Source organism: Carassius gibelio, chromosome A10 (genome assembly GCF_023724105.1).
Source record: "Carassius gibelio isolate Cgi1373 ecotype wild population from Czech Republic chromosome A10, carGib1.2-hapl.c, whole genome shotgun sequence".
Lineage (NCBI taxonomy): Eukaryota > Metazoa > Chordata > Actinopteri > Cypriniformes > Cyprinidae > Carassius > Carassius gibelio.
In genome coordinates this window covers 15,449,894-15,477,692 of record NC_068380.1, presented here as the reverse complement: position 1 = coordinate 15,477,692, position 27,799 = coordinate 15,449,894, and the positions used below count along the sequence as shown (strand labels likewise).

The following is a 27,799-nucleotide window of genomic DNA, read 5'->3' as shown; positions in this document are numbered from 1 at the left end:
AGGGCGGGGTTGCGCCATTTTGAATTTTGAGAGAGGTGTAGGAGGATGGAGCTATGAGGAGAGAGGGCTGAAGGAAGAAAGCCTTAGGGTCTCAGATTTACGAGTGAACGAAAGGACTACCGACAAGATCTTCTTTCCGAGGTCCGTCTTCGTCCAAACCCAGACGAACTGTTTGCAATAAAATAAATCCGTCAAAGTTATCTTGACAGTTCTGATACCAAACACTTGCAAAAGCAAGCGAAGGTAAGAGCCGGAAGTGACGTAATAGCGGGGCCTGAGAGCGTGATTTTCCTTCAGAATACAGCTAGAGTGAAAATAAGCCTTTAATAAAGTTTAATATACACAACGTTATAAGTTGTAATATTGCTACATGTTATTTATTAATAAGTTAGAGAATTACTTCACAACCTATATTGTTATAATTGTGACATAAAACAATGTCAAAACAAAAGTTAATAACAAAAACAAATGTTTTCATTTGAATGTAATGGAACATAAATATTTTATTTTTTAAATGGTGTAAATCCGTTTTATATAGTACATCAGTTATTTGTTAATAATATAAACAAAAACTACACTTTAAAATTAAGTTGGTTTACACACAAGTTTCAAGATCTCAATTTAGTGTATTAATTATAGATTTGTAAATAATTATTAGATTTAAGGCAGACCAAATAATGAAGTTATTTATTATTTAATTCTCTTTTTTATACTGTGAATCCAATTGAGTAAGTTTTTAAGTATCATTTAAGTTATATATATATATATATATATATATATATATATATATATATATATATATATAATATTATTATTATTATTATTATTATTTATATAAAAAAGGAACATCTAGTGGCACATCATGCATCTTTAAGTATCAAGCATCTTTAGATATAATTATATGGGCATTGCTCCACTGCACTGTGGCAGTTAAAACTGATAACTGTAAATGTCTGTCAGACGAAACTCTTTATCATCGTTTATGTTCACCAGTATCGATATTTCAGTATCATTTACCACTAATACGTTTTTTGGAAAAAAATGTATCATCCCCGCTGGCTGCTAAAACATCAGCAATATTAAATTAAATGCATGGATACACAAGTACAGTAGAAACATTGCATTATGGAGATGTATAATTACGAATGCATGTGAACGGAAGATCCACCTGAAAACCTATTTTGAAAAAAAAAAAAAAAAAAATCCAAAGATTTGCTGAATAATGAATGGGATCGGTTCCCTGTGAACAGGAGAAACACAGGAGGACATTTGTCCGTTTGGTTTCTTTACCTACTTGTGTTAACATGCTTGACTAATTCATAGAATGCAGGAAATCTATCTGTTAATATGTTAACCTCTCATTTTTATTAATAAATCTAGTTTTATGTTATGAACTGTTTTTCTGTTCCATTTTTTCACAGTATCAAGCGCTTTTATTTTGAAAAACTGAATTCTCGGCGACTCTCTTGGAAATCTTGTGGTCGCTGGCTTCACACTGCTGATCAAGACTAGGGTCCTACATCGCCGCTCTCGCCATGGCAGGTAACTTGACAAGTTTAGGATCTGCTCGAGCAATGGTTGTATTAAATCAGTCTTGTTTTAGCAACAGCTTCTGTTGGGTTGAGTGAGCGCAGCGGTTGTGCTGAAGCATCGTCGGTGTTGCTGAACCACTGACAGTAGCCTAGCTTCCTAGCTGCCTCGTTTCCCTCCCGTTAGCCAGCAAATCGGCAAAACTGATTTCGATCGGGCTTTATTCATAATTGGACAATCATTTGAGTACTGATGCTCCTCTGTGATCTGGGTATTTCAGCGATGAGCTGCATTTGCGCGGAAATCTGTCCGGCTGAATCACTCGTCATTCGTTAGCGGGGATGCTCGGTCTCTACGGGGTTTTTAATATGTTTGTTGTAAAATTGAATCGGCGTTGGATAACGTGTCCTGCTTCTCGTCCTCTGTGTGCATGTATCACCTGGCCTGGTGTTTAGATCTGCTGGACATCTCGGCCTCTTTACATCACCTCCGTTAAAGTAACGTTAGCGATCTGTAACCGGCATCTGCAGAGTCATGAGCAATGAAAAACCCCAGTGTGTTCCTGCTTCTGAAACTTATCAACTTAATTTATATTAAACCATCAGACTTGTATATTATTATTATTATTAACAGAAAACAAATCAGATCAGTTGTTAATGGATGCACTAAAACCCCCCTCAAGAGTTCAGATAATGTCCGAAATCTGGAAAAGCTTGTCTCGAGAACAAATCCAACCACTTTTCCTCAAATAGCTGCTCCGGGTTTGCCCCAGCCCGTTTCTCCGCTCTCATTAAAAAATGACGCAAGAGCTGTCCTTTACATTTTATATGTATTATTGCGGCTGTAGACAGTATTTTAGCATTGATTTCTTTTTTGTGTGATGTAGCATTTTTTCCTTACTGCACGTCATTACCATCTTTCTTGTAGTATGCTATACTCTTGTTGTTGTTATTATTTTTTTTCTACACGGAAAGATGATTTTTAAATCAAATAAAATGTTGCTCCTTATAGGTTTATTGAAATTTTGAAAGCTTCAATAGTATATTTCCCAGCAATGTCCAATGTAAAAAAAAAAAATAAAAATAATTGTGGGCTGCAACAAACTTTAATTGGCTTTTATGGTTTCAGGAGCCGGAGGCGGGGGAAACGATGTGCAGTGGTGCTTTTCACAAGTGAAAGGGGCGATCGATGATGACGTAGCTGAAGGTGAGTTCTTGTCTGAATAATCTCTTCCTATCAAGAGCAGGCGATTCATGGACCATACTCAGAAGTGGGCAAAACACAATGATGTGTCCCCAGTGACATGATAGACACTACAGACTGCAACAGTCGGGATCCAAAAGTAAAAACCATCAATTTTTCTCCACAGTCAAATAGATTTTTAATGATAACTTATAATTCTTTAAAGACAGAGTTGTTGTGAGCTCCAAGGTTGTTAGTCAGTGGTATATTATTTTGTTGAAGCCATCTGTTCACATTATTTCAACTTAGTTTGTAGAATAATTGTTTAGCAGCTGGATTCATGGTAGAAAACTACATTACCCATGATGCTGTGCAGAAGAATTACACCAAACTCTGAGTTGTTGTGAGCTCTGCATAATCAAGTGGGTCTTGGTAAATGTAAAATCGGTTGTTTCTATAGAAATAACTACTTTAAATGAAAAGTTGTATAATTCAGCATTGTTTTTAATTTGATTGTCATTTGCAGTGATTCATGGGATTGTAGTTCTTTCCTTTAATAGTGCCTTTAGGTAGACAGTCTTATACCTTTGTCTGATTTTCAAATACTTTTTTGCTTCATGTCAAAGGTCGTAATGTTGTGATTCACCTCACACCTGGTTGATTTGGCTCATTGCTTATAACTCTTTAATGTACACTTTTTTGTAAATCTTTGTGGAAAATCTAATGGTGCTTTTCCACTGCATGGTACGGCTCAGTACTGTTCACTTTTGGGGGGGCTTCCACTGGTTCCTGGTACTTTTTTAGTATCACTTCGTTTGAGGTTCCAAATGAACCTTGCCATTACCATAACGTGACGTGTAAACTCTGTTGATCACTGATTGGCCCGTGAGAATCATCACTACCTGCGTCGATGAACTTTCGACACAAACACAAAAGAACTGCTAGATTTAAATCAGCACAGCCAATGAAGGGGGAAATGTTTTGAACAACTCAAAGATGGGTATTTCGTTGTCTGTTGAGGAAGTACAGATGTTCCTCGTATTGATATCAGAGGAGTGGATCCAGCGAGAGCTTGATGGGGCAGCAGTAGAGGCGGAGCAACAATAATGACGTGAATAATCCCACCCACTCTAAATCGATACTAAACTGCAGTGGAGACGCAAACCGAGCTGAGTCGAGCCGTCCTGAACCATACCGAGCCGAGTCGTACCGCGCAGTGGAAAAGCGCCATAAATGTTAAAAATACTTCTAGAACAAATAAAAAGCTGTAGGCATTTTTTTAGATTGTTATATTGTCCCCCAGCATTCAGTCAGATTTTCCCATTCCTCCTGCTACGTGAGGACAATTAGATTGCATGGAGAGTCTGACATTCCAGATTTTGTGTTTCCGTTTAGTGTATCATCCAGGGATTTAAAGTGCAGTTTTGTAGGGCACTATAAAATGCTATAGATTAGCACATAAGTATGTGAATTGGGAAACACCTATTGTCATGCTTATTAATAGTGCTAGTCAATGGTGAAGGCAAACAGCTTGACATTTTGGTCTGGTTTCCTGTCAACAGCAGGATGTCAAGTCAGAGACTGTGTGCTGGATTATATGACCTTTAGTTCACCAGACTTCACTCTCCAAGAGTCTTGCAGCACTCTTTGTCTCTACCAGTCAATCGGCTGATTTCAGACATTCAAGCTCAAATGCATGTTGCATTCTTCACAATGCAGAGTGTTGTGCCTATATTAGCTTAACTGTGAAATGTGCATAGGGCTCTTTATTATAAGTCTGTAACTTGATTTCTGAGTTAGAAGCATGTTTATGCCAAATCTGATTGTGAATCTCGAACTCTAATAATGTTGATGGTTAAACAGTAATTTTTGTATTTTTTTTTTTTTTTTTCTTGTTTTGCATTTTGATTGATTTGCACAACTGGGATTATTCAGTATTAAGGACTTGGTTATGAAGCTAAAGGAATTGCCTTCATTATGAAGTATGTCTTGTGCAGATTTAAAATTATCCGAAAGGGTTTGAACCAAACTAAATATATCAGTAACATAAGCCGCGTTTCCACCGCAGGAACTTTACCCAGGAACTAGGGACTTTGGCCTGGTACTTGGTGTGTTTCCACCGCAGGAACCAGGAACTAAATAAAGTTCCGGGTAAAAAAATGCCCCTCAGAAAGTCCCTGCTGGCGAGGTGGTACTTTTTCAAAGTTCCGGAACTTTCGGGGGCGGGACTTTGGCGCTAAACATTCTGATTGGTTGAGTTTCTCGCAGCATTGGTTGAGTTCAACCACCATTTATTCGGATCAACATTTTCAAAATATTACTGTTATTGTGTCATGAAATGTAATTTAAAAAGTATTTCAGGCGAGAATGTAGTTGTTTAAAACTCAAATCTGTGGTTTATTTATAAAGACAGTGCTTATTTAAAAATGTGCTTCGCCGATCTCAGAGACGGTAAGCTCCACTCGATCAGCGGGAGCTCAGTCCTCATGTATCCGCAGAGAGCAGCCTCATCTCGGATAGACCTTCTGATATGTGCCGCTGGCTCTGATGTCTCTTCAGTGGTTAAACATAAAATATAATTCAGCTGCGGGGTAAATCTAACAGGTTTTCTTTGGTCTGTATTCAATTTATCTATATGTTAAAATGAAAATAAAAAAGGCAAGTCTATATAATATTTCGTTTCATTGCAATGGCTGTATATAACATTACACATATCCCTGAACTAAGTACATTTCTGCAGCTGTTATTATGTTTAAATGAAAACGAAAGGAGGCAGTGGTATTTTATATCCTATTTAGTTTTATTGTAAATATACTGAGGGGAAAATAACAGTAGCCAAAGCGATCTTCAGTTCACGCAGCATTGGTTGAGTTCAAACACCATTTATTTAGATCATTTTCAAATATTACTGTTATTGTGTCATGAAATGTAATTTTAAAAGTATTTCAGGCTAGGGCTGGGCGATATGGAGCAAAAAATATATCTCGATATATTTTGCTATATCTTGATATACGATATATATCTCGATATCTTTACAGGAAAAATAACCCCCAAAAAACTACTGCAAAAACAAATATGGCAAATATTACATGTTAAGGGGCCTATGAAACATTTTATTTTTTTCTTCACCATATGTTTTATTGTTACCTAATTCTGTGTTTTAGCATGTGCAATTATTTAAATGCATCAAAACAACTTAATTAGTTAAAAACAATTCTTAAAATAGCCTTATGTGAAATGTTTTTTTCCCTTCAGAAATTCTGTGTATTTACATTTTTTCTGATTATCAAATGAAGGCATAAAACATTCATTTAATTTATCTTTTAATTATTGAAAATTAAGCAAACTTTATTTTTTGGTAAACGAAGGGGATTTACGATTAAAAATAAAACATGGGAGAAATGTTGTGTGATTATTCCTTATAAAATTATGTTCGTTTCATTTTAATAATAGTAGTAGTGGGCTATCTACATTCTGCTGTACAATAGTAATAGATTTCTGTCAAATACTTTTATTTTGACGGGTTTAACTTTACAGTTCTGTGTATGTGATACCACAGCCTATGATGTGATATGAGCTAGTCTTACTCAAATCAAACGGTCAGATGCTCATGAAGTGACTCTCAGTGCAGTTCTGGAGATGTTCCTCATGTGTTCACGTCTTTATTTAGAGAGAGGAAAGACAATGAAATCAGCGCGAGCTTCCGTGTTTAATGAATGAAGACGCGCTTCTGCTCCATTCGTTGACACAGACACGCAGAACATGCAGGATTCATATTTAAATAGACTTTTCCGGGTTAATATTTGCAGATATTAGTCCATTTCGCGATTTGATGTAAGTTCATGACCGACTTTTGATTAATTCATTTAAAATTTGACAAATTCCGTGACATTCCGCGTTAAACTGTAAATTCCATTTTTATGACTGGATTCCGCGATTCCGTCCGCGTTTCATTGGGCCCTACAGTAGACATCTGCCTGCCGTTCGCCCTACGCCTTAAAACTGAAGTATCTCCATATAATGGAGCCAGTTGTCTTTTTTTTTTTTTTTTGACTAGTTCTCTACACGCGAGGTGAGATGGGACAAAAGCAAGGAGGCGGGGGCGAGCGAGCGGGGGCGAGCACAGCACAGGGAAGGCAAACAAGCAAAGTGGCGGAATCAGAATATAAACAATATATCGATATATACGATATGTCAAAATCCATATCGTGTTTAAAAAATATCTCGATATATTTTAAATATCGAGATATCGCCCACCCCTATTTCAGGCGAGAATGTAGTTGTTTAAAACTCAAATCTATGGTTTATTTATAAAGACAGCGCCTATTTAAAAATGTATTTCGCCGATCTCGTAGACGGTGAGCTCCACTCGATCAGCGGAAGCTCAGTCCTCATGTATCCGCAGAGAGCAGCCTCATCTCGGACAGATCTTCTGATATGTGCCGCTGGCTCTGATGTCTCTTTAGTGGTTAAACATAACATAATTCAGCTGCGGGGTAAATCTAACAGGTTTTCTTTGGTCTGTATTCAATTTATCTATATGTTAAAATGAAAATAAAATATTATAATATAATATTATAAATATAATATTTCGTTTCATTGTATTGGCTGCATATACACATATCCCTGAACTAAGTACATTTCTGCAGCTGTTATTATGCTTAAATGAAACCAAAGGAGGCAGTGTTATTTTATATCCTATTTCGTTTTATTGTAAATATACAGAGAGGAAAATTACAGGATTCGCGTAGTCGCGGACATCACACTCCCCAGTCGAATGCACGAAGTCAGAACTAACTACCAATGATGCACGTCCAAAATCAGCGTACCTTTTTTTTTTTTTTTTTTTTTTTTTTTTTTTTTTTTTTTTTTTTAATCAGCGGTACTTTGTATTGAGAAACGCGCATGGACCTACGTCACCAGTCTATTTGCCTAATCTACCCGGTACTTTACACCGCGGTGGAAACGCAGAAAGCAACGGGTCTGGGGGGAAAAAAGTTCCTGGGAAAAAAAGTTCCTGGTACAAATGTTCCGGGTAATTTCGGTGGAAACGCGGCAATATTGGTTATAGGCCTGTAGAGCACACGATTAATCAAAGTTTAATCGCAAAGGCAATAAATCGCGATTAGGCTGCGATTTGTCAAGCTGATCTTTTAGTCGAGCACAGTTCTGTGATCAGAAGTTAATGTTCATTCGAAGGCCAGAGGTCGCTCTCACACTGAAAATCCTAAAAACATTTATTTGCTGCAGCTGAATAATCAGAAGATTTAACTGCTTTCATTGTTTCAACGTGACTAATAAACACACGACTACAGCAATATACGGTTTATCTGAGTTATAATAGTATATTTATAATGAAATGATAATCAACATAGCCTTTCTCACTGCTTAGGATACAATGGAATATTGTGTGCCTTAATTATTGTTTAAGAAAGCATCATCTCACAGAAGGATTTGTTTCAAACACTCGACTGTCCTTATGAAGTGAGTTTGGAGTAAAAACTTGGTATTTTCACGTGCTCTCAGATGGAGCAGCATTTACTACACAGAGCCGTAGTTCACTGCGAAGATACACAAACAGCTGGCATTATCGCAAAACATTTGGTCAATTTTCCGAATCCTACGATTATATCGTCTGCAGTTTTTTCATAGCTTGTCAGAGGACTACGGCTCTGTGAAGTAAATGCTACTCCATCTGAAAACAGGTGATAAAGACTTACTGTTAATCACATAACCGGCTTTACTGACAAAATGTGCATGACGATCGCGATTTAATTGAGTCCGATTAATCGTGCAGCCCTAGCATAGATGTGTGTGTGTGTGTGTATTATACACAGCCTTACACAATATTTGTAGTGGCACTCCCCCACCCCCTTATATAAATATGCAAATAATTTTCTGCCAGATGGAGGCGCTATTGGAGCTGGAGGGATAGAGGTTTCTGTGGTAACGGCTGTATACAAAGCAGAGCTGAGCTAACAAACACTGATTTATCAGGCTTTACTTGTAAGATGGAATGAAAATGACATTGAAAATTTTCTGAAAACATTCGTTTTTGATATAAAAACACCCGCGGCAGTTTTTGATTGTGAAACTTGCAGTGCACGTTTATTTAACCAAGTCAAAGCCTTTTGGAAAATCTATTTGTGGTGGTCAGTTTTGATATTGTGGTGGCCCGCCACAAATAAATCAATGTATGGGAAAAACCTTATGTGTATATATATATATATATATATATATATATATATATATATATATATATATGTCCCATGAGAAAAATTATTGGCTTATCAGTATCTGCTGTAAGTTTAGTATGCACCCTTAACACAAGAATGTCATTTTTGAATGGGTTGATTAAAACACAATTAAAGAGAGCCGATTTGTTCAAATGATTGTTACGACCACTTGGCTCAGACAGTGATCGCAACATGAAAGGGGAGACCACACCGATCGCTATATTTAACCAAGAGTAGGGATGCACCGAAATGAAAATTCTTGGCCAAAACCGAAAAAGAGAAAACCAAGGCCGAAAACCGAAACCGAAACACCGAAAGAAATTATGCCAATTATTAGTACCATTGCATTTATTGCTATGACCGTGTACTAACTTTACTAAAATTAAGACATTGCAATTGCATAAATTAATATTAAAGTTTCAAAGATAATTACAATTACATAACTTATTTAAAAAAAATACATAAAAATACATAATTACAAATGATGCAAATATTTATTAAGCACATTGCAACAATGCACAGTATAAAATAAAATTCAAACTAAAAATTTATCCCACTCATGTATATTTAATAATAATGTACAGGCCTACTGGCCTGCAGAAAGGTTTTAAAATGAACAGTTCTCTCATAAAAACATAGTGCATTTAGGTGAAGTGCATTTGAAATTTTTCTATGTAGGACTAGAAAGTGCATTACTTCTCCAGTTGGCAAGACTGTTATCACTTCTGGGGATGGGGACTTCAGACAGATAACCATCTAGCTGTTGAGCAGTTGAGCTTGTCATCTGTGTATTTAAATAGGGCCAGGGCATAAATAAACATTTTTATCAAATTAAAGCAGAAATCTAGCATAAATATGGCTACAATCTGATATTATGTATGTATATATGTTTGTGTGTGTGTATAAGAACAAAATAGCCAACGTATTATTATTATTTGAGGCACTTTCTTGCAGAATTCCACTGAACATATCAGACAACGATGGTGCATGCCACTCATCTGGTGCAGAGACCAGTCTTTTTTTCTGCGCTCTGATCTGTCTCCTGCGCTTGGCGCTTCTCCGTCTCCACGCGGGTTCTCCGCATCCAGCGGCGCCTGGATCATTTTGTCGTGCGCGCTGCCTTATTTCCGCATTCAAGTAACGGTCTTTATAACGCGGATCAATCACATTCGCGATGAAGTGCAGAGGATCCAAAAAATCTCAATGAGACGTGTGCTAACAGACTCTATAAGACTGTGTTTTTACTTCGTGGTCCGTCTTAATCTCTTTGTTAGGAGACGTTTTAGTGCTGTGAACAAAGGAATAAGAAGAGAGAGAATGTTCTCACAGGTGTTAAGTGAATGTCGCGGGGAGCTCGTGGTCTTTGCTATGCAGGTGCACGTGCAGGTCGCGGTTTTTGTTTGCGTCATCACAACATTTCGGCCGTGTTGTTTCGGTGATAAAAGTCTATCGGCCGAAAACCGAAAAGGCCATGTTCGGCCGAAAATTTTCGGTGGCCGAAATTTCGGTGCATCCCTAACCAAGAGTGTTTATTTAACAGAAACAATAAAACAATATCAGTAAGTGTAAGGTTTAACGAAAGTGTAGTGTTCGTCAGTAGAATGAAAAAGGTGGTGAGAGGAGGTAAGTGCGACGAGCGAGGAGCCACCAGCCACCCGGACCGCCGCCTGAAGAGGAGAGAGAGAACAAGAGCCCAGAAGGCCTCTTTTAACCAGGGGGCAAGGAACTCGACCGGAAGTTGAAGTCGGGTGGGGGCTGCCATCTTTTAGCAGAACTTCACTTGCGTTAGCATTCCCATTGACTCCCATTCATTTTGGCGTCACTTTGACAGTGAATAACTTTACATCTGAGGTGTTTAAAGACTCCGTTTGTTCATTATTTATTTCTAAAGATACACGACAATGTATAAAGGGCTCCATTACCTTCTATGTTACATTATGGCCCCGTATAAACAGTTTTTGTAAAAAATAGGCTAACGATTGCGTCATAACCACTCGTCTCTCTGTCGCATTACCGTACAGACAGGAGGAGAAGCTCGCAGGTGATTAACTTAATATGGCGTACTGGCATTACATTTTAAAATACTATACAAAATAATTAATCAGAATACTTACTCCTGCTCACTCACGCCAAAGAACTCCCCGCTCAAGCTCGCCGTCTCTGCAAGATTAACGATGGCATTTTGCACGCACAGCTACTAGAAGATTTACATCTGTCAGACAGGTTGCTGACGTCGTCAAGCTTCGTTTGAGTCTGCGCGTCAGAAACGGAAGTGCTAAAAAACGCTAAAAATGGGCTTCACTTGTCTCAATTGAGATCCAATGGGGTCGCTGTGTCCATTTCTTTTACTGTCTATGCTTTTAACCGGTCATCCATTAACCTGTACGGCCAGCCTACAGCTCCACCTGTAGGACTAAAAAAGACAAACAGATGGCAACCATCAAACACAGACAAACAACAAGCTGCCCAGCAGCGGCAAAGCCGGTCATGACATGATTTAATCTTGCAGCTCATAAATACTTTGGCTAATTTGATGATGCTTTGTACTGCCAGTAACGCAGTACTTTCAGCTCTGCTTAACACATTTTTCCATGTTTAAATCCATCGAACAGATTTTCCCTCAAAATCATTGCAAAAAAATGCACGAAAACCATCTAGATGAGAAATTAGTCTCCTGACACCAGTCTATTTCCAAACTTCATGACCATGAAATTTCTTCCTGTTCATGATGATAGTTTATTATGTTACAGACATATATAGAATATAGGGGTGTAACAATACACTTGTGTAATGATTTGGCTCAATACATAGTACTGATCTCATAATACAACACTTGCACAACATTGGAAATAGTTTTTTTTTTTTATCGTTAACGGTTAACAAAAAGAACTGTTCTTTAGCTAGAATAGGATTATTATGGTTATACCTTCTCCTTAAGTCTTCAGTTTGTGTTTTACTGGCTTCTTTTCAAAGTCTTCTGGCCCGATTCAGTGACTTTGTTTCAGTTTTGGCCCTCAGGGAGGTCAGATTACACAAAAGGGCCTTTGCTTGCTTCTTTTCTCCTGCATTCTTCTGCTCTGTTGGTTTATAAAGGGTTAAATTGGTGTGAGGCGGTCTACAGCTCATCGATGACTGAGACATCTGTCTCAGGAGCATATATTTTAGCAGAAATCTGGGTCGCAGTTCCTTTTTTATTTAAAGATTCATCTTGTTGAGTCAGTCAGTGTCTCTCTGACTTTTGAGGCGAAATATGTCTGAAGCAAATCACACATTCAGTTATGACTGCTGTGGGTGTTTTGGGCAAGATCCCATTGGCTGTTGAGATCAGTCTGTTGTATGTATCTTATGGGGGGAAGAGGATGGAGGACGTCTGACAGATGTGTGCATGTCTGTTTCTGCCCGTCTACAGCCGACATCATCTCTACTGTGGAGTTCAACCACTCAGGGGAGCTGCTAGCCACAGGGGATAAAGGCGGTCGAGTTGTCATCTTCCAGCAAGAGACCGAGGTAAAGGATCAGGCGAATTCATAGTAACATTATATCCGCTTTCATTCCCACTTGTGTCTTTCTCACAAAAATGTGCTTTTCCTTTTCCAGAACAAGAGTCAGCCACAGTGCCGTAGTGAATACAATGTTTACAGCACGTTTCAGAGCCACGAGCCTGAATTTGACTACCTGAAGAGCTTGGAAATCGAGGAAAAGATTAACAAGATCCGCTGGCTGCCACAAAAGAACGCTGCACAATTTTTGTTGTCCACAAATGGTTAGTAGAGGAGTGGGGCTCTGTGGAGTCTTACTGTTAGCACAATAACGCAGACGAATCAGATTCTTAGATTTTACTGAAGGATGGGGATGAATACATAACGTTCTTAATAGAAATGCTTGGGATTTATTAGATAAAAAAAAAAAAACTCTAAATCTAGTTCTAAAATTCTCAAAAAAAAATAGTAATATAGTTTATGAAATAATCTAAAAGTAAAAAAATTTTTTTTTACTTCGACATAAAAATGTATATTACATTTATTATTTATCATTACTGCTGTATGTTTAAAAATATATAAGTGAATGTTAAATTACAATTTTTTTTTTTTTTTTGGCAAATTCGTATTTGCCGAAAATAGCCACGAAATGCAGAAAAGTCCAAGATGTTACATTACTGTGGTTCACAAAAAGATTAAGTTATTAATATTAATTCATTTAGTTCATTAAAAATATTAAGTGTTTGTTTGTCCGTCTAGTTCACTGAATAAATTGGTGTTGGGACAACTACAGTTTTATTAAATTTGAAACTTTGTATTTTATTTTTTTTGCTTTTTTTTTTTTTGCTAACAATTGACCAATTAGCAACACAAAGCTTTTATTTATTATTTTTATTCATTTATTATGTATGGTTTTATATTACCTTTAATTTTAAATCTCTGCCACCCGCAAAATAGCCATCTTGTAACACAAGCTAATGAATAATTTATTTATACGGCAATGCATTCTGGGATTCGTTTTCAGATTATTATTTTATTAATTGAAATGTTAAACAATTAATAGAAATCTCTGGGGTTACTTCTTTTGGTCCTATGGGTTTAAAAGTGTAGCATTATACATACTGTTGTAATATAGTCAGTACTGATTCCTCCATATTTTCAACTGGAGATGCATAAAACTTCTGTGAGTTGATGTGAGCTCTGCTGATTCTTCAGATTTATTTTCCCTGACTCGATGCGTCTCAGATGCTGTCTAAAAATATGAACACTTCTACATGTTATGCAACCGGTGTGTATTTAAGACTCTTGAATAAACAGAGTGCTGATCTTCTGCTCATACTGGAGAAAGATATTTGTGGAACAGAGTTCAGATTCAGATGTTTTCAGAATTTGGTGGACTGTCAGCTGGATTAGTTATGCCAGTCACACTATCTCTTATTACACATGGAAATAGGCTTGGTTTTTTTTTTTGTGGCTCACATAATTATTTTTTAGCATGAGTCAGTAGGCTGATCCTGCATTAGGAGGTGACGTTATTCTGTACTTTCTATTTGCAGATAAAACTATAAAGTTGTGGAAGATCAGTGAACGTGACAAGAGACCAGAGGGATACAATCTTAAAGAGGAGGATGGGCGCTACAGAGATGCTGCTACCATCACAACTCTGCGGGTGAGTCATGCACAAACATTTGTCAAATTAAATTTATGCATTTAGCAGATGCTTTTATCCAAGGCGACTTAGTGCATTCAGGCTAACATTTTTTACCTAACGTGTTCCCTGGGAATCGAACCCACAACCTTGTGCTACTAACACAATGTTCTACCACTTGAGTCACAGGAACACTCAAACTCTAAACTTTGAAAGGTTGTGTACATTTGCTCTCCGTTTATGTTTTTGCTCTCCATAACTGTTATATATTCATAAAAACAGTTAAGTTTGGCTGAAATGGCAAATACGCATGTGAACTCCGTGTGCAGGTGCCAGTATTCAGGCCCATGGATCTCATGGTGGAGGCCAGTCCAAGGCGGGTCTTTGCCAACGCCCACACCTACCACATCAACTCCATCTCAGTCAACAGCGACAACGAGACCTATCTGTCAGCAGACGACCTGCGCATCAACCTCTGGCACTTAGAGATCACAGACCGCAGCTTCAGTATCCTATAAAGTGTATTGGGAAATATTTTGGAGGATACATAGGAGTTGTTGGGTGTTGTGTTGATTTGGGTTGTGAATTTCATGTTGAAGTCTCTCTGTGTCAGTTCAGCAATGTTGTGTAGCTTTAACTCCGCGTCAGACATTGTGGACATAAAACCAGCCAACATGGAGGAGCTGACGGAGGTGATTACAGCCGCAGAGTTCCACCCTCACCAATGTAACACGTTTGTCTACAGCAGCAGCAAAGGCACTATCCGCCTGTGTGACATGCGTGCATCAGCACTTTGTGACAAGCACTCTAAATGTGAGTTATATGAGCCATCATATATATATATGCCACTTAATCCAATGAAGCTTTGTATTTTGTTGTTTTCTAAACTGCATATACTGTGTCGTGTGTTAGTCATATAAAGGTGTTTGTAAAGCACGTTGCTTTCTCCTCTTCTTTATTTAGTGTTCGAGGAGCCAGAGGACCCCAGCAACCGCTCGTTCTTTTCTGAAATTATTTCCTCCATCTCAGACGTGAAGTTTAGTCACAATGGCCGCTACATGATGACCCGAGACTACCTGTCCGTCAAAATCTGGGACATCAACATGGAGAATCGACCCGTTGAGACATACCAGGTGGGTTCATAAATGGATAGAGTAGCTAGGTACAGCGAAATTGTTTTTGCTCAGTTTTTCCAATGATAATATTACCTATAAAGCTACATCATGGCTGTTGTGCGTCTCCAAGCTACACACAATTTCTGAATGAATCTGCCTTTTGAACAGATCGGGTGAACCATGATTTAATGGCCTATTCATAAACATTTACTTAATTCCTGAATAAATCTGCTGATGAATTAATGACTAATTTAGTTATTCATTAAGACATATGCCACCATCTACTGGCAGTTTTTGTTTATTTATAGTATTTTTTATTTTATTTCATTTTGTAAAAATTATAATAATTTTATATTACCATGTTAATAAAAAAAAACAAAAAAAAAAACATTAAAGATAGGGATGCACCGATCATGATTTTTCATGGCCGATTCCGATACCGTTTTTTTTACAAGCAAACTGGCCGATTCCGATACCGATTTCCGTTTTTTTTTTTTTTTAAGCAACAAACAAGAAAGACGGAAAGTGTGCATAAACAAGATATTTGGTATTTAATAGGCCAAACTTGCTTTTGGCTATTGAAAACAATAACCGTAACCATCTGAAATTAAAGGCAGTTACTGCACAATAAGTAGCCTACATTCAATACAAACATAGATGGTACAGACACCAGCATTTAGCGTTTGTTTTTGAATTGGGTTGAAACTACAGAGAACTGGCCTTAAATATAAAGATTAACTGTAACCATGTGAAATTAAAGGCAACAACTGCATAGTTCTACAGTCCAAGCAACATAATCAACACACAATTAATAAGATGTTTCTTAATCAGCATTCAGTATTTTAGTTTTTAAATTTGGTTTTAAATAAAAAAAAAAAATCTCTTTACCAGTAAAACTAAATAAAAGTATGCTATATAAATACCTTTACCAAAATGTTAAAATCAATTAATGTTGGTGCGAATAAAACAAAGATGCAAAGTGTTTCATTCATCCAATAAAAATAAAAAAATTAGGGTAATGATTCACATCTATATTTTTTTTACTTGAGCCAGTGAAAAATAAATAACTTATTGTCTCAAGTAAAAACAAATATAAATGTGAATCATTACCCTAAAATGTTTTAATTGGATGAATGAAAAACTTTTTTTCAGTGTACTGCAGCAGGTGATTTTAAAATAAAAATTTTAATTTTAAGGTAAAATAAAAAATAATCATCCTAATGCAGAACTGACGTTTATTTCTGGCTTTTCAAACGTGTATGCAAGTTTAATAAAAAATAAAAATAAAAAAAAAACATTAAAGTTTTGTCACAGTTTAGTCCGTTTCGTTTCTCATCCAACATGTGAGAAGTTGAGCTGAACATCTCTTCACGGTCTACCCGTGTTCAGGGCGCGGACCGGTACAGTAGACGCTCGTGCAGCTTCAGTGCACGCAGGAAAGGCTCTTATTTGTGCGTCAGAACACCAACGGCTGATCGCTTCCTGCTATCTGTGCCTCAGACATGAAGCTCTGCATTTCCAGTACTGATCGGCTGCCCATTTCCTGCGCACAGATTTCGAAATACTCTTCCACACAAATGACAAAGCGAACAATTACAATGTAGTCTGTGCACGCGAGCGAACTTCCGGAAAAATCGGCTGGAAAAAAGACCAAAAACCGGCCAAACCGGCCGGTTCCGATTTATGGCCGGTCAACCGGTGCATCCCTAATTAAAGGGATAAGTCATCTAAAAAATAATAATAAAGTAAATCCTTATTTTATTAATTTAGTGATTTTGCAGCTGTTCACAATTTCTTGTCCAAAGAGGTGGACTGACTGAAAGAGAAGTTTACTTGCCCAACTGGACAACCAACCCAATTAAAAGATCTAACTAGGGAAGCGCCAAAATTTTGGCGAGAATGGTTCTGATTTTATAACATTCATTGTAAACGGCGATTTATTATGGATAATGCATTGACACTAACAATGTTATCAGTTAAGTGTCACACAACCTGTCTGTATATGAAAGAATCTCGTAGAGAAATCAAAACAAATGAACAACTGCACACAGAAGAATCATAGTGTGGTAAAAACATAGCTTTTATATTTATAACATATGATATAGCCTAGTTAAACAGGGTCAAATGATCAAGAGAGTGCAGTTTTCCCTGAAAACCAAGATTGCAAATTTGTAAATGAATTTAATGCAAGAGTTCAAACGAGTAGTTCATATTAAATCACTTACATTTTAGACACAGAATTGTCATGTTGACCTATTTTGGTCTGTTTGGTTTTGGTTAAAATTCCAAACCAAGATCATAGCATGAATTGAGTAAATGATTATAGCCCATTCATAAAGAAAGGCACTTGCTTCATTCTTGAATGAGTCAGCTGTCTGAATGAATCATATGAATGAACGCCTCAATGACTACATTTCAGCTTCATTAAACACTCTGTGTAATTGCATCTAAATGCCATTGACTTGAGCTGTTTCCATTTTTTTTATGAAATATTACTCACACATTTAATAAAGTTAAAAAAAATGCCCTTATGTAGGCAAAAATTGGAAAACAATTTAAGTAAATGTTACTGTCCAGAAGTTAACTTTAATCATAAAACGAAAATGCTGAGTGGCTAGTAATTTTGGAAAACCACTAGACACAGTGGCTGGTGAGACAAAAAGTTAATGTCAAGTTCTGTGTGTATGTAAACACAAACTTTCTAGTCAGCACAGCCAACTGTTTTCACCATCGAATGTAATGGATATGTTTAGTGTGATAAATTTAAATTGATTTTACAGTACGTGAGCATCAGGTTGATTCATTGCCCATGACACAGCAGTGACATTTATTACTGGAATTCAGAGTGTTTTGTGTTTGTCTTCCGCAGGTTCACGAGTACCTCAGGAGTAAGTTGTGCTCTCTCTATGAGAACGACTGCATCTTTGACAAATTCGAGTGCTGCTGGAATGGAAATGACAGGTCAGAGCCTTTGCAAGTCTGTATTTTTAAGAGTTTTCATGAGTCCTTAATTTTAGTTGTATCAAATTTAAGGCCATAAAAAGTCTTAAATAGTACAAGAAAGTCTTAAAAGTTGATTAGTGATGCACTGATCATGATTTTTCATGGCCGGTTCCGATACCAAATTTTTTATACACACACACACACACACAGACATATATATATATATATATATATATATATATATATATATATATATATATATATATATATATATATATATACTGTATACAAGCAAGCTGGCTGATTCCGATATTGATTTCCGTTTTTTTTCTTTTTTCTTTAAGCAACAAGCAAGAAAGAGAGAAGGAAACTATACATAAACAAGATGTTTATATGGTATTTAATAGGCCAAACTGGCTTTTAGCTATTGAAAAAACAATAACTGTAAAAAAAAAATATATATATATGACAAATTTTACGTTTAGGGCCCTACGAAAAATATTTTATTTTTTTCTTCATATGTTTTATTGTTACCTAATTCTGTGTTTTAGCATGTGTAATTATTTAAATGCATTAAAACAACTTAATTTGTAAAAAAAAAAAAAAATCTTAAAATAGCCTTATGAAATGTTTTCCCCCCTCTGAAATTCTGTGTATTTACATTTTTCTGGTTATCAAATGAAGGCATAAAACATTCATTTAATTTATCTTTTAATTATTTAAAATTAAGCAAACTTTCTTTTTTGGTAAACAAAGGGGAATAAAACATGGAAGAAAGTTTGTTTGATTATTCCTTAAAAAAATTGTTTGTTTCATTTTAATAGTAGTAGTAGGCTATGTACATTCTGCTGAACAATAGTAATAGGTTTCTGGCAAATACTTGTCTTTAAACTAAACCAGACTTTTATTTTGACAGGTTACCGTACCTTTACAGTTCTGTGTATGTGATACTACAGTCTATGATGTGATATATGACGCTAGTTTTACTCAAATCAAACGGTCAGATGCTCATGAAGTGACTGTCAGAGCAGTTCTGGAGATGTTCCTCATGTGTTCACATTAGGGCTGTCAAAATTACTCAAAAATGACGTTCGAATATTCGCTCTAAAAAATACACGAATATTCAAACTTTTCGAAAATCTGGTTGCGCATGTTGTCAGTGTTAATAAATTACGTTAATAAAAGGACAAAATAATACAAAGAGACGTAACTACTTGTATAGATAGTCTATTTCAGTTTAAACATATATGACAACGTATTACCTACACAAAAACAAGGAAATCAACTAATGGCCAAGACTGCAGACCTCAAGCTCTCTCACCCTCACGTTCTCTGTGCATAACGGTTTAAATGAACAAACAAATTTGTGTGCAAGCAATTTAAGGTCGCGACTGTTGTCCCAAATATAGCAGGCTTCATTCAGTGATTGAAAGAAATATTATTAATATTAATTGATGTTTTACAGCATATAGAACTGACATTGAATGCTCCGAGCGAGCTTTGCTGTGGTAAACATGGAACTTTTCCTTGACATGAAACGATAAATAATCAAACCTCACTTCCATTACTTGACAGAACTCCCTGAAGCCTGCCCCATCCGTGATACTGATTGGTCTCATGTCCTTACAAATGAACAAAATTATTTTATCCGTTATGGCCTCTTGTCGTGTTGCAGACAAAGAGCTTGTGGCGGGCGATGCACAGTAACATTAAGGTGTCAAGACGTGACTGTTTAGCTTCCATGAAGACGCGTCAACTTTCAATAGTGATGCTGTGCCAGACAGTGCGACTCCTTTGACCTGTCCCTGAACCCTCAGGCGTGCTTGCGCATGCACTCGCAAAGCAGACAACCACGCCTCTACTGCCGCGGACGTTTTTTTCCCCCACATTTCTGTTTTTATTCGAATATTCATTTTCACCTTCGAAATTCGTTTTTTTTTTAAACTATTCGAATACATATTCGAATTTAGAATATTCGTTGACAGCCCTAGTTCACATGTTTATTTAGTGAGAGGAAAGACGCTGAAATCACTGCGAGTATCACGCGTGCTTCCGTGTGTTTAATGAATAAAGATGCGCTTCTGCGCCATTCATTAACACAGACACGCAGAACATGCAGGATTCATATTTAAATGGAGTGTTCTGGCTTAATATTTACAGATATTAGTCCATATCACAATTTTATGTGAGTGCATTGACCTACTTTTGATTAATTAAAAATTTGACAAATTCTGTGACATTCCGCGTTAAACTGTAAATTCCATTTTTATGACTGGATTCCACGATTTCGTCTGTGTTTTCTGCATCGCGGAAATCATAGGGCCCTACAGTAGACATCTGCCTGCTGTTCGTCCGACGCCTTAAAACCAAAGTATCTCCATATAATGGAGCCAGTTGTCTTTTTTGATACTAGTTCTGCTGCCTCCGGGCTGGTTGAGGACGCCGCCATGTTCAATGAGACAACACGCGAGGGGAGGGGGAACCAAAGCAAGGAGGCAGGGGCGAGCACAGCACAAAGAAGGCAAACAAGCAAAGTGGCGGAATCAGAATTAAATATAAACAATATATCTATATATACGATATGGCAAAATCCATATCGTGTTTTAAAAAATATAAATATATTTTAAATATCGAGATATCGCCCACCCCTAGGTCTTTACCAGTGAAACTAAATAAAAGTAGGCTAAATAAATAAATTATTACAAAATGTTAATTCAAATAATGTTTAGTGTGAGTAAAACAAAGATGCTACAGCAGGTGTTTTTTTTTATCAAATTAAGTCAATGTGATTTTAAGGTAAAATAAAAATAATCATCCTATACAGAATTAATGTTTACTTTTGGCTTTTCAAAAGTGTATGCAAGTCTGTTTCTCATCCAACACGTGAGAAGCTGAGCTCAACAACCTTTTACTGTCTACGCCTGTGCAGGACACGGACAGATACAGTACTCTTGCGCAACTTCAGTGAGGACAGGAAAGAGGCACTTATTTGTGCGCCAGTACACCAACGCCTATTCGTTTCTTGCTATCTGTGCCTCAGACTGGTAGCTCTTCATTTCCAGAGCTATACGGCTGCCCGTGTCCTGCGCAAATATCTCGAAATACTTCCACAAAGATGACATGATAGCAAATGATTACAATGTATCTTTGCACGCGGGAGCACTTCCGGAAAAATCGGCCATAAAAAAAGACCAAAAACCGGCCGATTGCCAATCACGCATTTTAAGCAAAAACAGTCCGGTTCCGATTTATGGCCGGTCAGCTGGTGCATCCCTAATTATAAATTCAAAAGGTCTAAAATGTGGGGATGGAAAGACAAGAATTGAAATATTGCTTAATGTGATTAATAACCTTCACAAGGTTATGATTTCATAAAGATAGAATGGGTGCTGCACATATAAAAAGTTAGGTGTTGCCTGCCGTTGCAGTGATTTTCCAAACTGTCCTGGAGTGCCAGCACTGTTTTCCTCATCTAACACACCCAATTCAACATTCGTCAGCTCATTAGTAGACACTTTAAGACCTGAAGTGGGTCAGAAAAGGTAAAGAGTGTGAGCAAATGTGATGCGTGTCAGATTTGCAGCTTGCTGAATGTAGCTAAATATGACATATTATAATGGATTTATGTGAAGATTATTTACGGTTTATTTAAATGAAGTTATTATTTTATTCTAATATTCTAATATTTTGTGTTGTTCTTTAAGCTATCAATTATATAATCAGTAGTTAAATATTAGTGGGAAAAACGATTTCGTATAGCCATCAGAAATATTGGTATCAGTTATACCTTCAGTCATAAAAAAGATGCTACTTAAATGTTACAAATATATATACTGTCTTTCTACATTAAATGGAAGACTGAATGTGAAATCACTGCTATATAAGATATATATTTAAAAACTATAATGCTAGGTGGGATTAAATACGATTAATTTCAGAAAAATGTGCGATTAGTTCATTTTTTTTAATCGATTGACAGCACTAATAATAATTGATACTTTTGACTCTCTTAAAATCTCTGTTTTTGTGAGAACCTGTATCTAAATGTTAATTGTTCTTTTTACAGTCATTTTACAGATTCATATTACCATAGACATTAACCTGCTGCGTTCATAAGATATACATTTTATTTGTGCAGGTCTTCAAAAGCTTAAAAATCCTGATCAAGCTAAATCGAAGAACAAATTAATGTGACATTTTAAACAAAATCCGGCCAAAACGAAGTTTGCATTGTGTTCATTTTGTAAGTTTGAAACTGCTTGCCAAAGCGAACTTTCTGGAAAACACCTTTGTACTACAATTGGGCTGTGACAATTACGTCATTGGAGGTGTGCGCTGTACTCCATTTTTGCTGTTTATTTTGTTACTGAAAGGAAAGCGTCAAGCACATATTTGCACATTCAATAAAACATTGCTTTCATCAGAGTGGGCAGTGTCGGGATATTCGATAACAATATACCGCTGCTCATGTATTCTGAACTTCATTTTAACCCTAAACAAAGAACAAAGTTGAACTTAATTTTGAGTATATCAGGGCCTCAAATGTAAACACTTAAAAGTACTGCTAGCTTAAACTATCGTACTCCTATAAAAGTGTCAGCAAAATATGGTGTTGTGGTGTAAGTGTGTCTGGAAGCAGCGACACTGCTGACTACATTGATCAGCAGGGTAAAAATGGTACTCTCTTGTTCTTCCAGTTTCAATGTACTGGAAGATGTTCAATGTTTCCAACAAAATGCTACATAATATTTTGTTGTTGTTTGTTATGGGATGAAGCAATAACAATAATTCTCCTAAATTCTCCTGACACAAACTGCTCTTTATTACTGTAAAAAAAAAAGTATTTATAATTTATATTTATAATAATCCATATTTTTTTAAGAAAAGAAAAACATTTTAATTATGTTCTTTTGAACTTTATTCATCGGAGAATCTGAGTAAAATGAATCACAGTTTCCACAAAAATATTAAGCAGCACAGCTGTTTCTTGAGCAGGAAATCAACATTTTAGACTGATTTCTGAAGAATCATGTGACTCTGAAGACTGGAGTAATGATGCTGAAAATTCAGCTTTGATCGCAGGAATAAATTACTTTTGGAAAGATTTTAAGTAGAACAGTTATTTTAAATTGTAATAATATTTCCAAATATTATTGTTTTTACTGTCTTTTTAATTAAATGTAGCCTTGGTGAGCATAAAACATTTCAAAAAGTCTTTAAAACAAATCTTACCAACCCTAAACCTTTGAAGGGTAGTTTATAATAGCAATTTTTTTTTTTTGAGAAATGTATAGTTAACTGCGTATAATGATAGCTTGATTACACTGTAACTGCATTAATACATAGGAATTAATTATTTAACTAATAAATTGCAGAGTACAGAGATGTTTCCGGTTCTATCAAGTTAGCTTTGTTTTGTTAGCATTTTTATTTATTTTTTTATTTTTTTATTTATTTATTTATTTATTATTATTATTTATTTATTTTGTTTTTGTTTTTATTTTTTTTTTAGAAAATGCCGCAGTTAAACAACAGTATGTAGATAAAACATGAAGTATGAGTTATTATAGGTACTTCTGTAATAAAGGCTAATTTTCAATTTAAGACCATCAGTCAGTCAGTGTAAGGTGGCAGTCAACATTTAGAGTGGCTACTGAGCTTGCGTGACTCTCGATTGGGGCCCAGACTGGCTCTTATCTGGAGGGAACCTCTAATCACACTCAGACAGACTAAATGCTGGTCAGTGAAAGATTGGGTTAGTATGTCATGAAAGCATGTCAGTTTTGTTGAACATAATCCTCCTCTACTAAATTAGTCACACAACAATCATGTCTAAAACTTGACTACTAGCCATCCATCACGTTCCATTCCTAGACATCTGCAATTTTCCTGCTAGCCTACAGTCATGGCCAAAAGCTTTTGCAGTTACATACATTTTGTGTATTGCAAAGTGTGCTGCTAAAGCTGTTGTGGTGTTCGTTCACATTTAGGGATATGTCGGTATCCAATTTTCATGTTGCGAATAAATTGCTTATGCTTTTATCACGTTATTGAAATATAGTTTCAGAAAAGTGGTCATAATACAGTATTACAGATTTAGTATCTCTTTTTCTTTTACCAAAAATAGCTGAAAATTTAAATACAATAAAGCAATACAGAAAAATATATAAAGTTAAATGTTTTAAACAGATTAAAGTGCAAAAGAAATATAAAGACCACATCACTTTACAATAAGATCTCATTAGTTAACCTTATTTAATGCATTAACATTCACAATGGGCAATAGGTAAATTTGCTACAGAAGTTATTAATCTTTGTTTAAAAATACAAGTCTTACTTCATGTTAGTTCATTAAATAACACTGTTGCAACTTTTGATTTTAACACGTTATAAAATTTTGGAATACCTAAGATTAATGAATGTTCAGAAGATTTTTTAATTGGCAGTTTGTTAACTAATTAAGTAACTAATGTTAACTAATGAAGTTTATATGTGATTTTTACATAAAAAAAATAATAATAATAATAATAAATGGCTGCTGTGGATGCCAGAACTAAATTTAAAATTGAGTTATTTGTTTGTTTTAATATACTGACAACTACCTCATAAACTCAGTTGATGGAGAAACTAAAGTTTATCAACAGATTTTCAATTAATATAAATTACATTTAAAATGTTGTCATTTAGCAGACGCTTTTATCCAAAGAGATTTACAAATGAGTACAATAGAAGTAGTGGTCAACCGATATTCATTTGTTTATAATCTCTGTTCAGAAGAGACTTGGTGGTGTTTTCCGAACAAAACTAAAAAATCTGCATCGGCTATCGACCAGAATTAGTTGGAAAAATATCAGCATATTGAATATCGGCGAAAATCCAATATTGTGCATCCCAAATTAAACTTGCATTTATCTTTTTTTATAGTGAGGTTTATTAACTGTCAGATTCAAGTATTGCATCCCTGAATAACTGATATATATAAGAATAACTATTCTTTTGTCCCAGTGTGGTGATGACTGGATCCTACAACAACTTTTTCCGAATGTTGGACCGCACCCAGCGGCGGGACGTCACCCTGGAGGCTTCGCGTGAGAGCTGCAAGCCCCGGCAGCTGCTGAAGCCTCGTAGAGTTTGCGCAGGCGGCAAGCGAAAGAAGGATGAGATCAGCGTGGACAGCCTGGACTTCAACAAGAAGATCCTACACACCGCCTGGCACCCGCAGGAAAATATCATTGCTGTGGCAACCACCAACAACCTCTACATCTTCCAGGAAAAAGTGAACTAAAACGGTCGTCATGGGGAAAGGAAGCCTCTGAACCTCTCTCTCTATGTGAAAATTAAAAAAAAGAACTAGCAAAAATCATTTCTGTGACAGCTACCATCATCACATAACCAACCTTGGCCTACTCCAGGACAGAATGACCTAGGCGAGCCAACTAGTGGCAGTCAATACTGAGCAAACTGGTTCAGACTGGTCTGGAGAAGAGCGCAACCTGGCCTCGGCCTCTATGGCACCATGACACGCGCCTTGCTCTGGTGATGTTGTGCCAACCTGTCTGTACCCTCCGTCCCTTTTCCCCTTACCCAAAAGCCCAGGGATGAATTGGGTGGCAATCTCTGACAGATTTCAACCATACTTTTTTTTTTGTTTTTTGTTTTGGCTTTGGTTTATTCAAGGTGTCTGTATAAAAACTAATTTGAACTCATGTGGATGTGTCCCTGTGTCCTTTAATCCTCCATATGTTGTTTGTGCCATTGTAATTATTTTTAATCTGATCAGAGAAACTGCCATGTTTTAGTTTGTTTTAATTTTGTTTAAAAAAAATTTTATTTTGAATTTTTTTTTTAGTTCTTTTTAGTACTCCTTACATTTCATACTGTCCCGTTACACTCCATTACAGCCACAAAAGGTTTCGGCTGTTTCTTTTTAGATATCCACACACTCATACCCGCCATCACATTGGTCCAAAGAGCTTTTCCTGTTCTTTTTCTTTTTCCTTTTTGTGGCATAGACGGCATTGCCGTGTTTGCTGTAGGAATATAACATACACTTGTTCAAGCGCATACACTCCAGTTGGACTGCTCGCTCATGTACGAGTCATTCAGTCTTACAGGGTTTATTTTCCTTTGTGATCCATGCCTGATTTCTGTCTACACTCTCTCCATCTCAAGAATTACAAATTGAGAAAGATTATAGAGATTATGATATCAAAATGGTATTTATAAATGGAACAAACAATTACATGGGAGTTGTGTCTTCTTTGAATATTGTACAAAACTGAAAAGCATTAGTGTTGTCAAACTAATATAGGATATTAAAGGATTTTGAGAACCATAAGGGATGTTCTGCAGTTGACCATTTGGATAAATGGTGAATTTAAGTGTTGCTCCAATATTTTAGTGCCAAATGCCCTCTTTCTAATGTATAAGCTCCTGATAGATCAAGAACATTGACTAGATCTTTTTAATACTGGATTAAACTTTTTAAAATAAAACAAATAAAATGCATGGTGAAGGTAGAAATATTCTTGTGTTGTGGCCCAATTCGATGTTTGTCGCAAAAATCCTCTATTGTGGGGTGTCATTACGATTATTTGACTGGTCCTGATGAAGACGGAGCATCGCCAAACTCGAATATGTTTGCTATATACGTAGGATATATACGACTCCAGATCGGGCTGCCTCTGACGTGATAGCCGCAATAGCCAATGAGAGCGAGCAAGCGGCAACTACCGGATGTTGCGTGCTTCTATAGCTGATTCCTGGCAGCCACAAACATGACATGAAAGCAGAGAACATCACCCATATTCTTTTCTATACTTTATTTTTCACTGTGAAGCAGAACGCATGCCGGGAGAGTCGGCTGACAACATTGATTTTCCGTCTAGTGTGCGGCAAGCCTAAGCCATTTCATTTGAATATTTATATTTATGTCAGAATTTGTCAAATGAAAATTACAAAAAAATGCTGGCAGTGGTTGGCCTTTTTATTTAAAGAGTTAAGTATAGTTATTAAATCAATGCATTCAGCAGACGCTTTTATCCAAAGTGACTTACAGTGCATTCAGGCTATCAATTTTTACCTATCATGTGTTCCCAGGGAATCGAACCCCCAACCTTGCACTTGATATTGTAATGCAATACGAATTGAGCTACAGGAACACTTATTAGTAGCTTAAAGATACGTTCTAAACTAGTGCAATTAGCAACAGTTGCAGTATATAGCCTACTAAGAACCGTTGATATCCGAACCACAGATGCATACAGAAATCAGTGAGTAAAATTTGCAATTTGTTAGGGGGAAAATCACTATATTGACTAGTCATTCTAATTGAAAACTATAATGAGCAAAAATAATACACACATCTAATGGAATAAAAAAAAAAAAAAGATGGTGGTTATTACTGCATGACTTTCAAGTAATGAAAAAGTATAGGCAACAACGATAGATGCTAGTTTAAGAAATCAATGTTAAATGGGCTTGCCATATGGCATATTAGTTTATTGAGAGACTGTGTTCATAATTCACGTGCGTTTTTATAGATAACCAGTCCTCTTGAGTCCATTAAGTAATGTTAGTGTCTTTGTTATCATTTTAGGCAGGAAATCTGTGCTCCCATAACCGCCCTGAGGTCAGCCACAAAGGCGGTTATTAGCGAATTTAAAA

At 36.3% G+C, this 27,799-nt stretch overlaps 1 protein-coding gene across 2 annotated transcripts; it reads left to right on the top strand.

The window, feature by feature from the left end:
• LOC128021333 (serine/threonine-protein phosphatase 2A 55 kDa regulatory subunit B alpha isoform-like) lies at positions 1-26,375 on the top strand. 2 transcript variants are annotated; one of them, XM_052608446.1, is made up of 11 exons: positions 1-141; positions 1,422-1,542; positions 2,659-2,736; positions 12,358-12,455; positions 12,546-12,711; positions 13,984-14,096; positions 14,405-14,582; positions 14,724-14,888; positions 15,039-15,208; positions 18,060-18,151; positions 25,139-26,375. In XM_052608446.1, the coding sequence occupies exons 2-11, from the start codon at positions 1,536-1,538 to the stop codon at positions 25,416-25,418; spliced, it is 1,347 nt and encodes a 448-aa protein (XP_052464406.1). In that variant the 5' UTR covers positions 1-141; positions 1,422-1,535; the 3' UTR covers positions 25,419-26,375. The 2 variants fall into 2 exon arrangements, with proteins under 2 accessions (XP_052464406.1, XP_052464405.1); XM_052608445.1 differs by having other exon boundaries at positions 19-243.
• Positions 26,376-27,799: the final 1,424 nt, after the last annotated feature.

Coding starts and splice junctions, on each gene's coding strand:
- LOC128021333 (XM_052608446.1), top strand. Junction 12,712..13,983: donor ATTTTTGTTGTCCACAAATG/GTTAGTAGAGGA, acceptor TTCTATTTGCAG/ATAAAACTATAAAGTTGTGG. Junction 14,583..14,723: donor GATCACAGACCGCAGCTTCA/GTATCCTATAAA, acceptor ACTCCGCGTCAG/ACATTGTGGACATAAAACCA.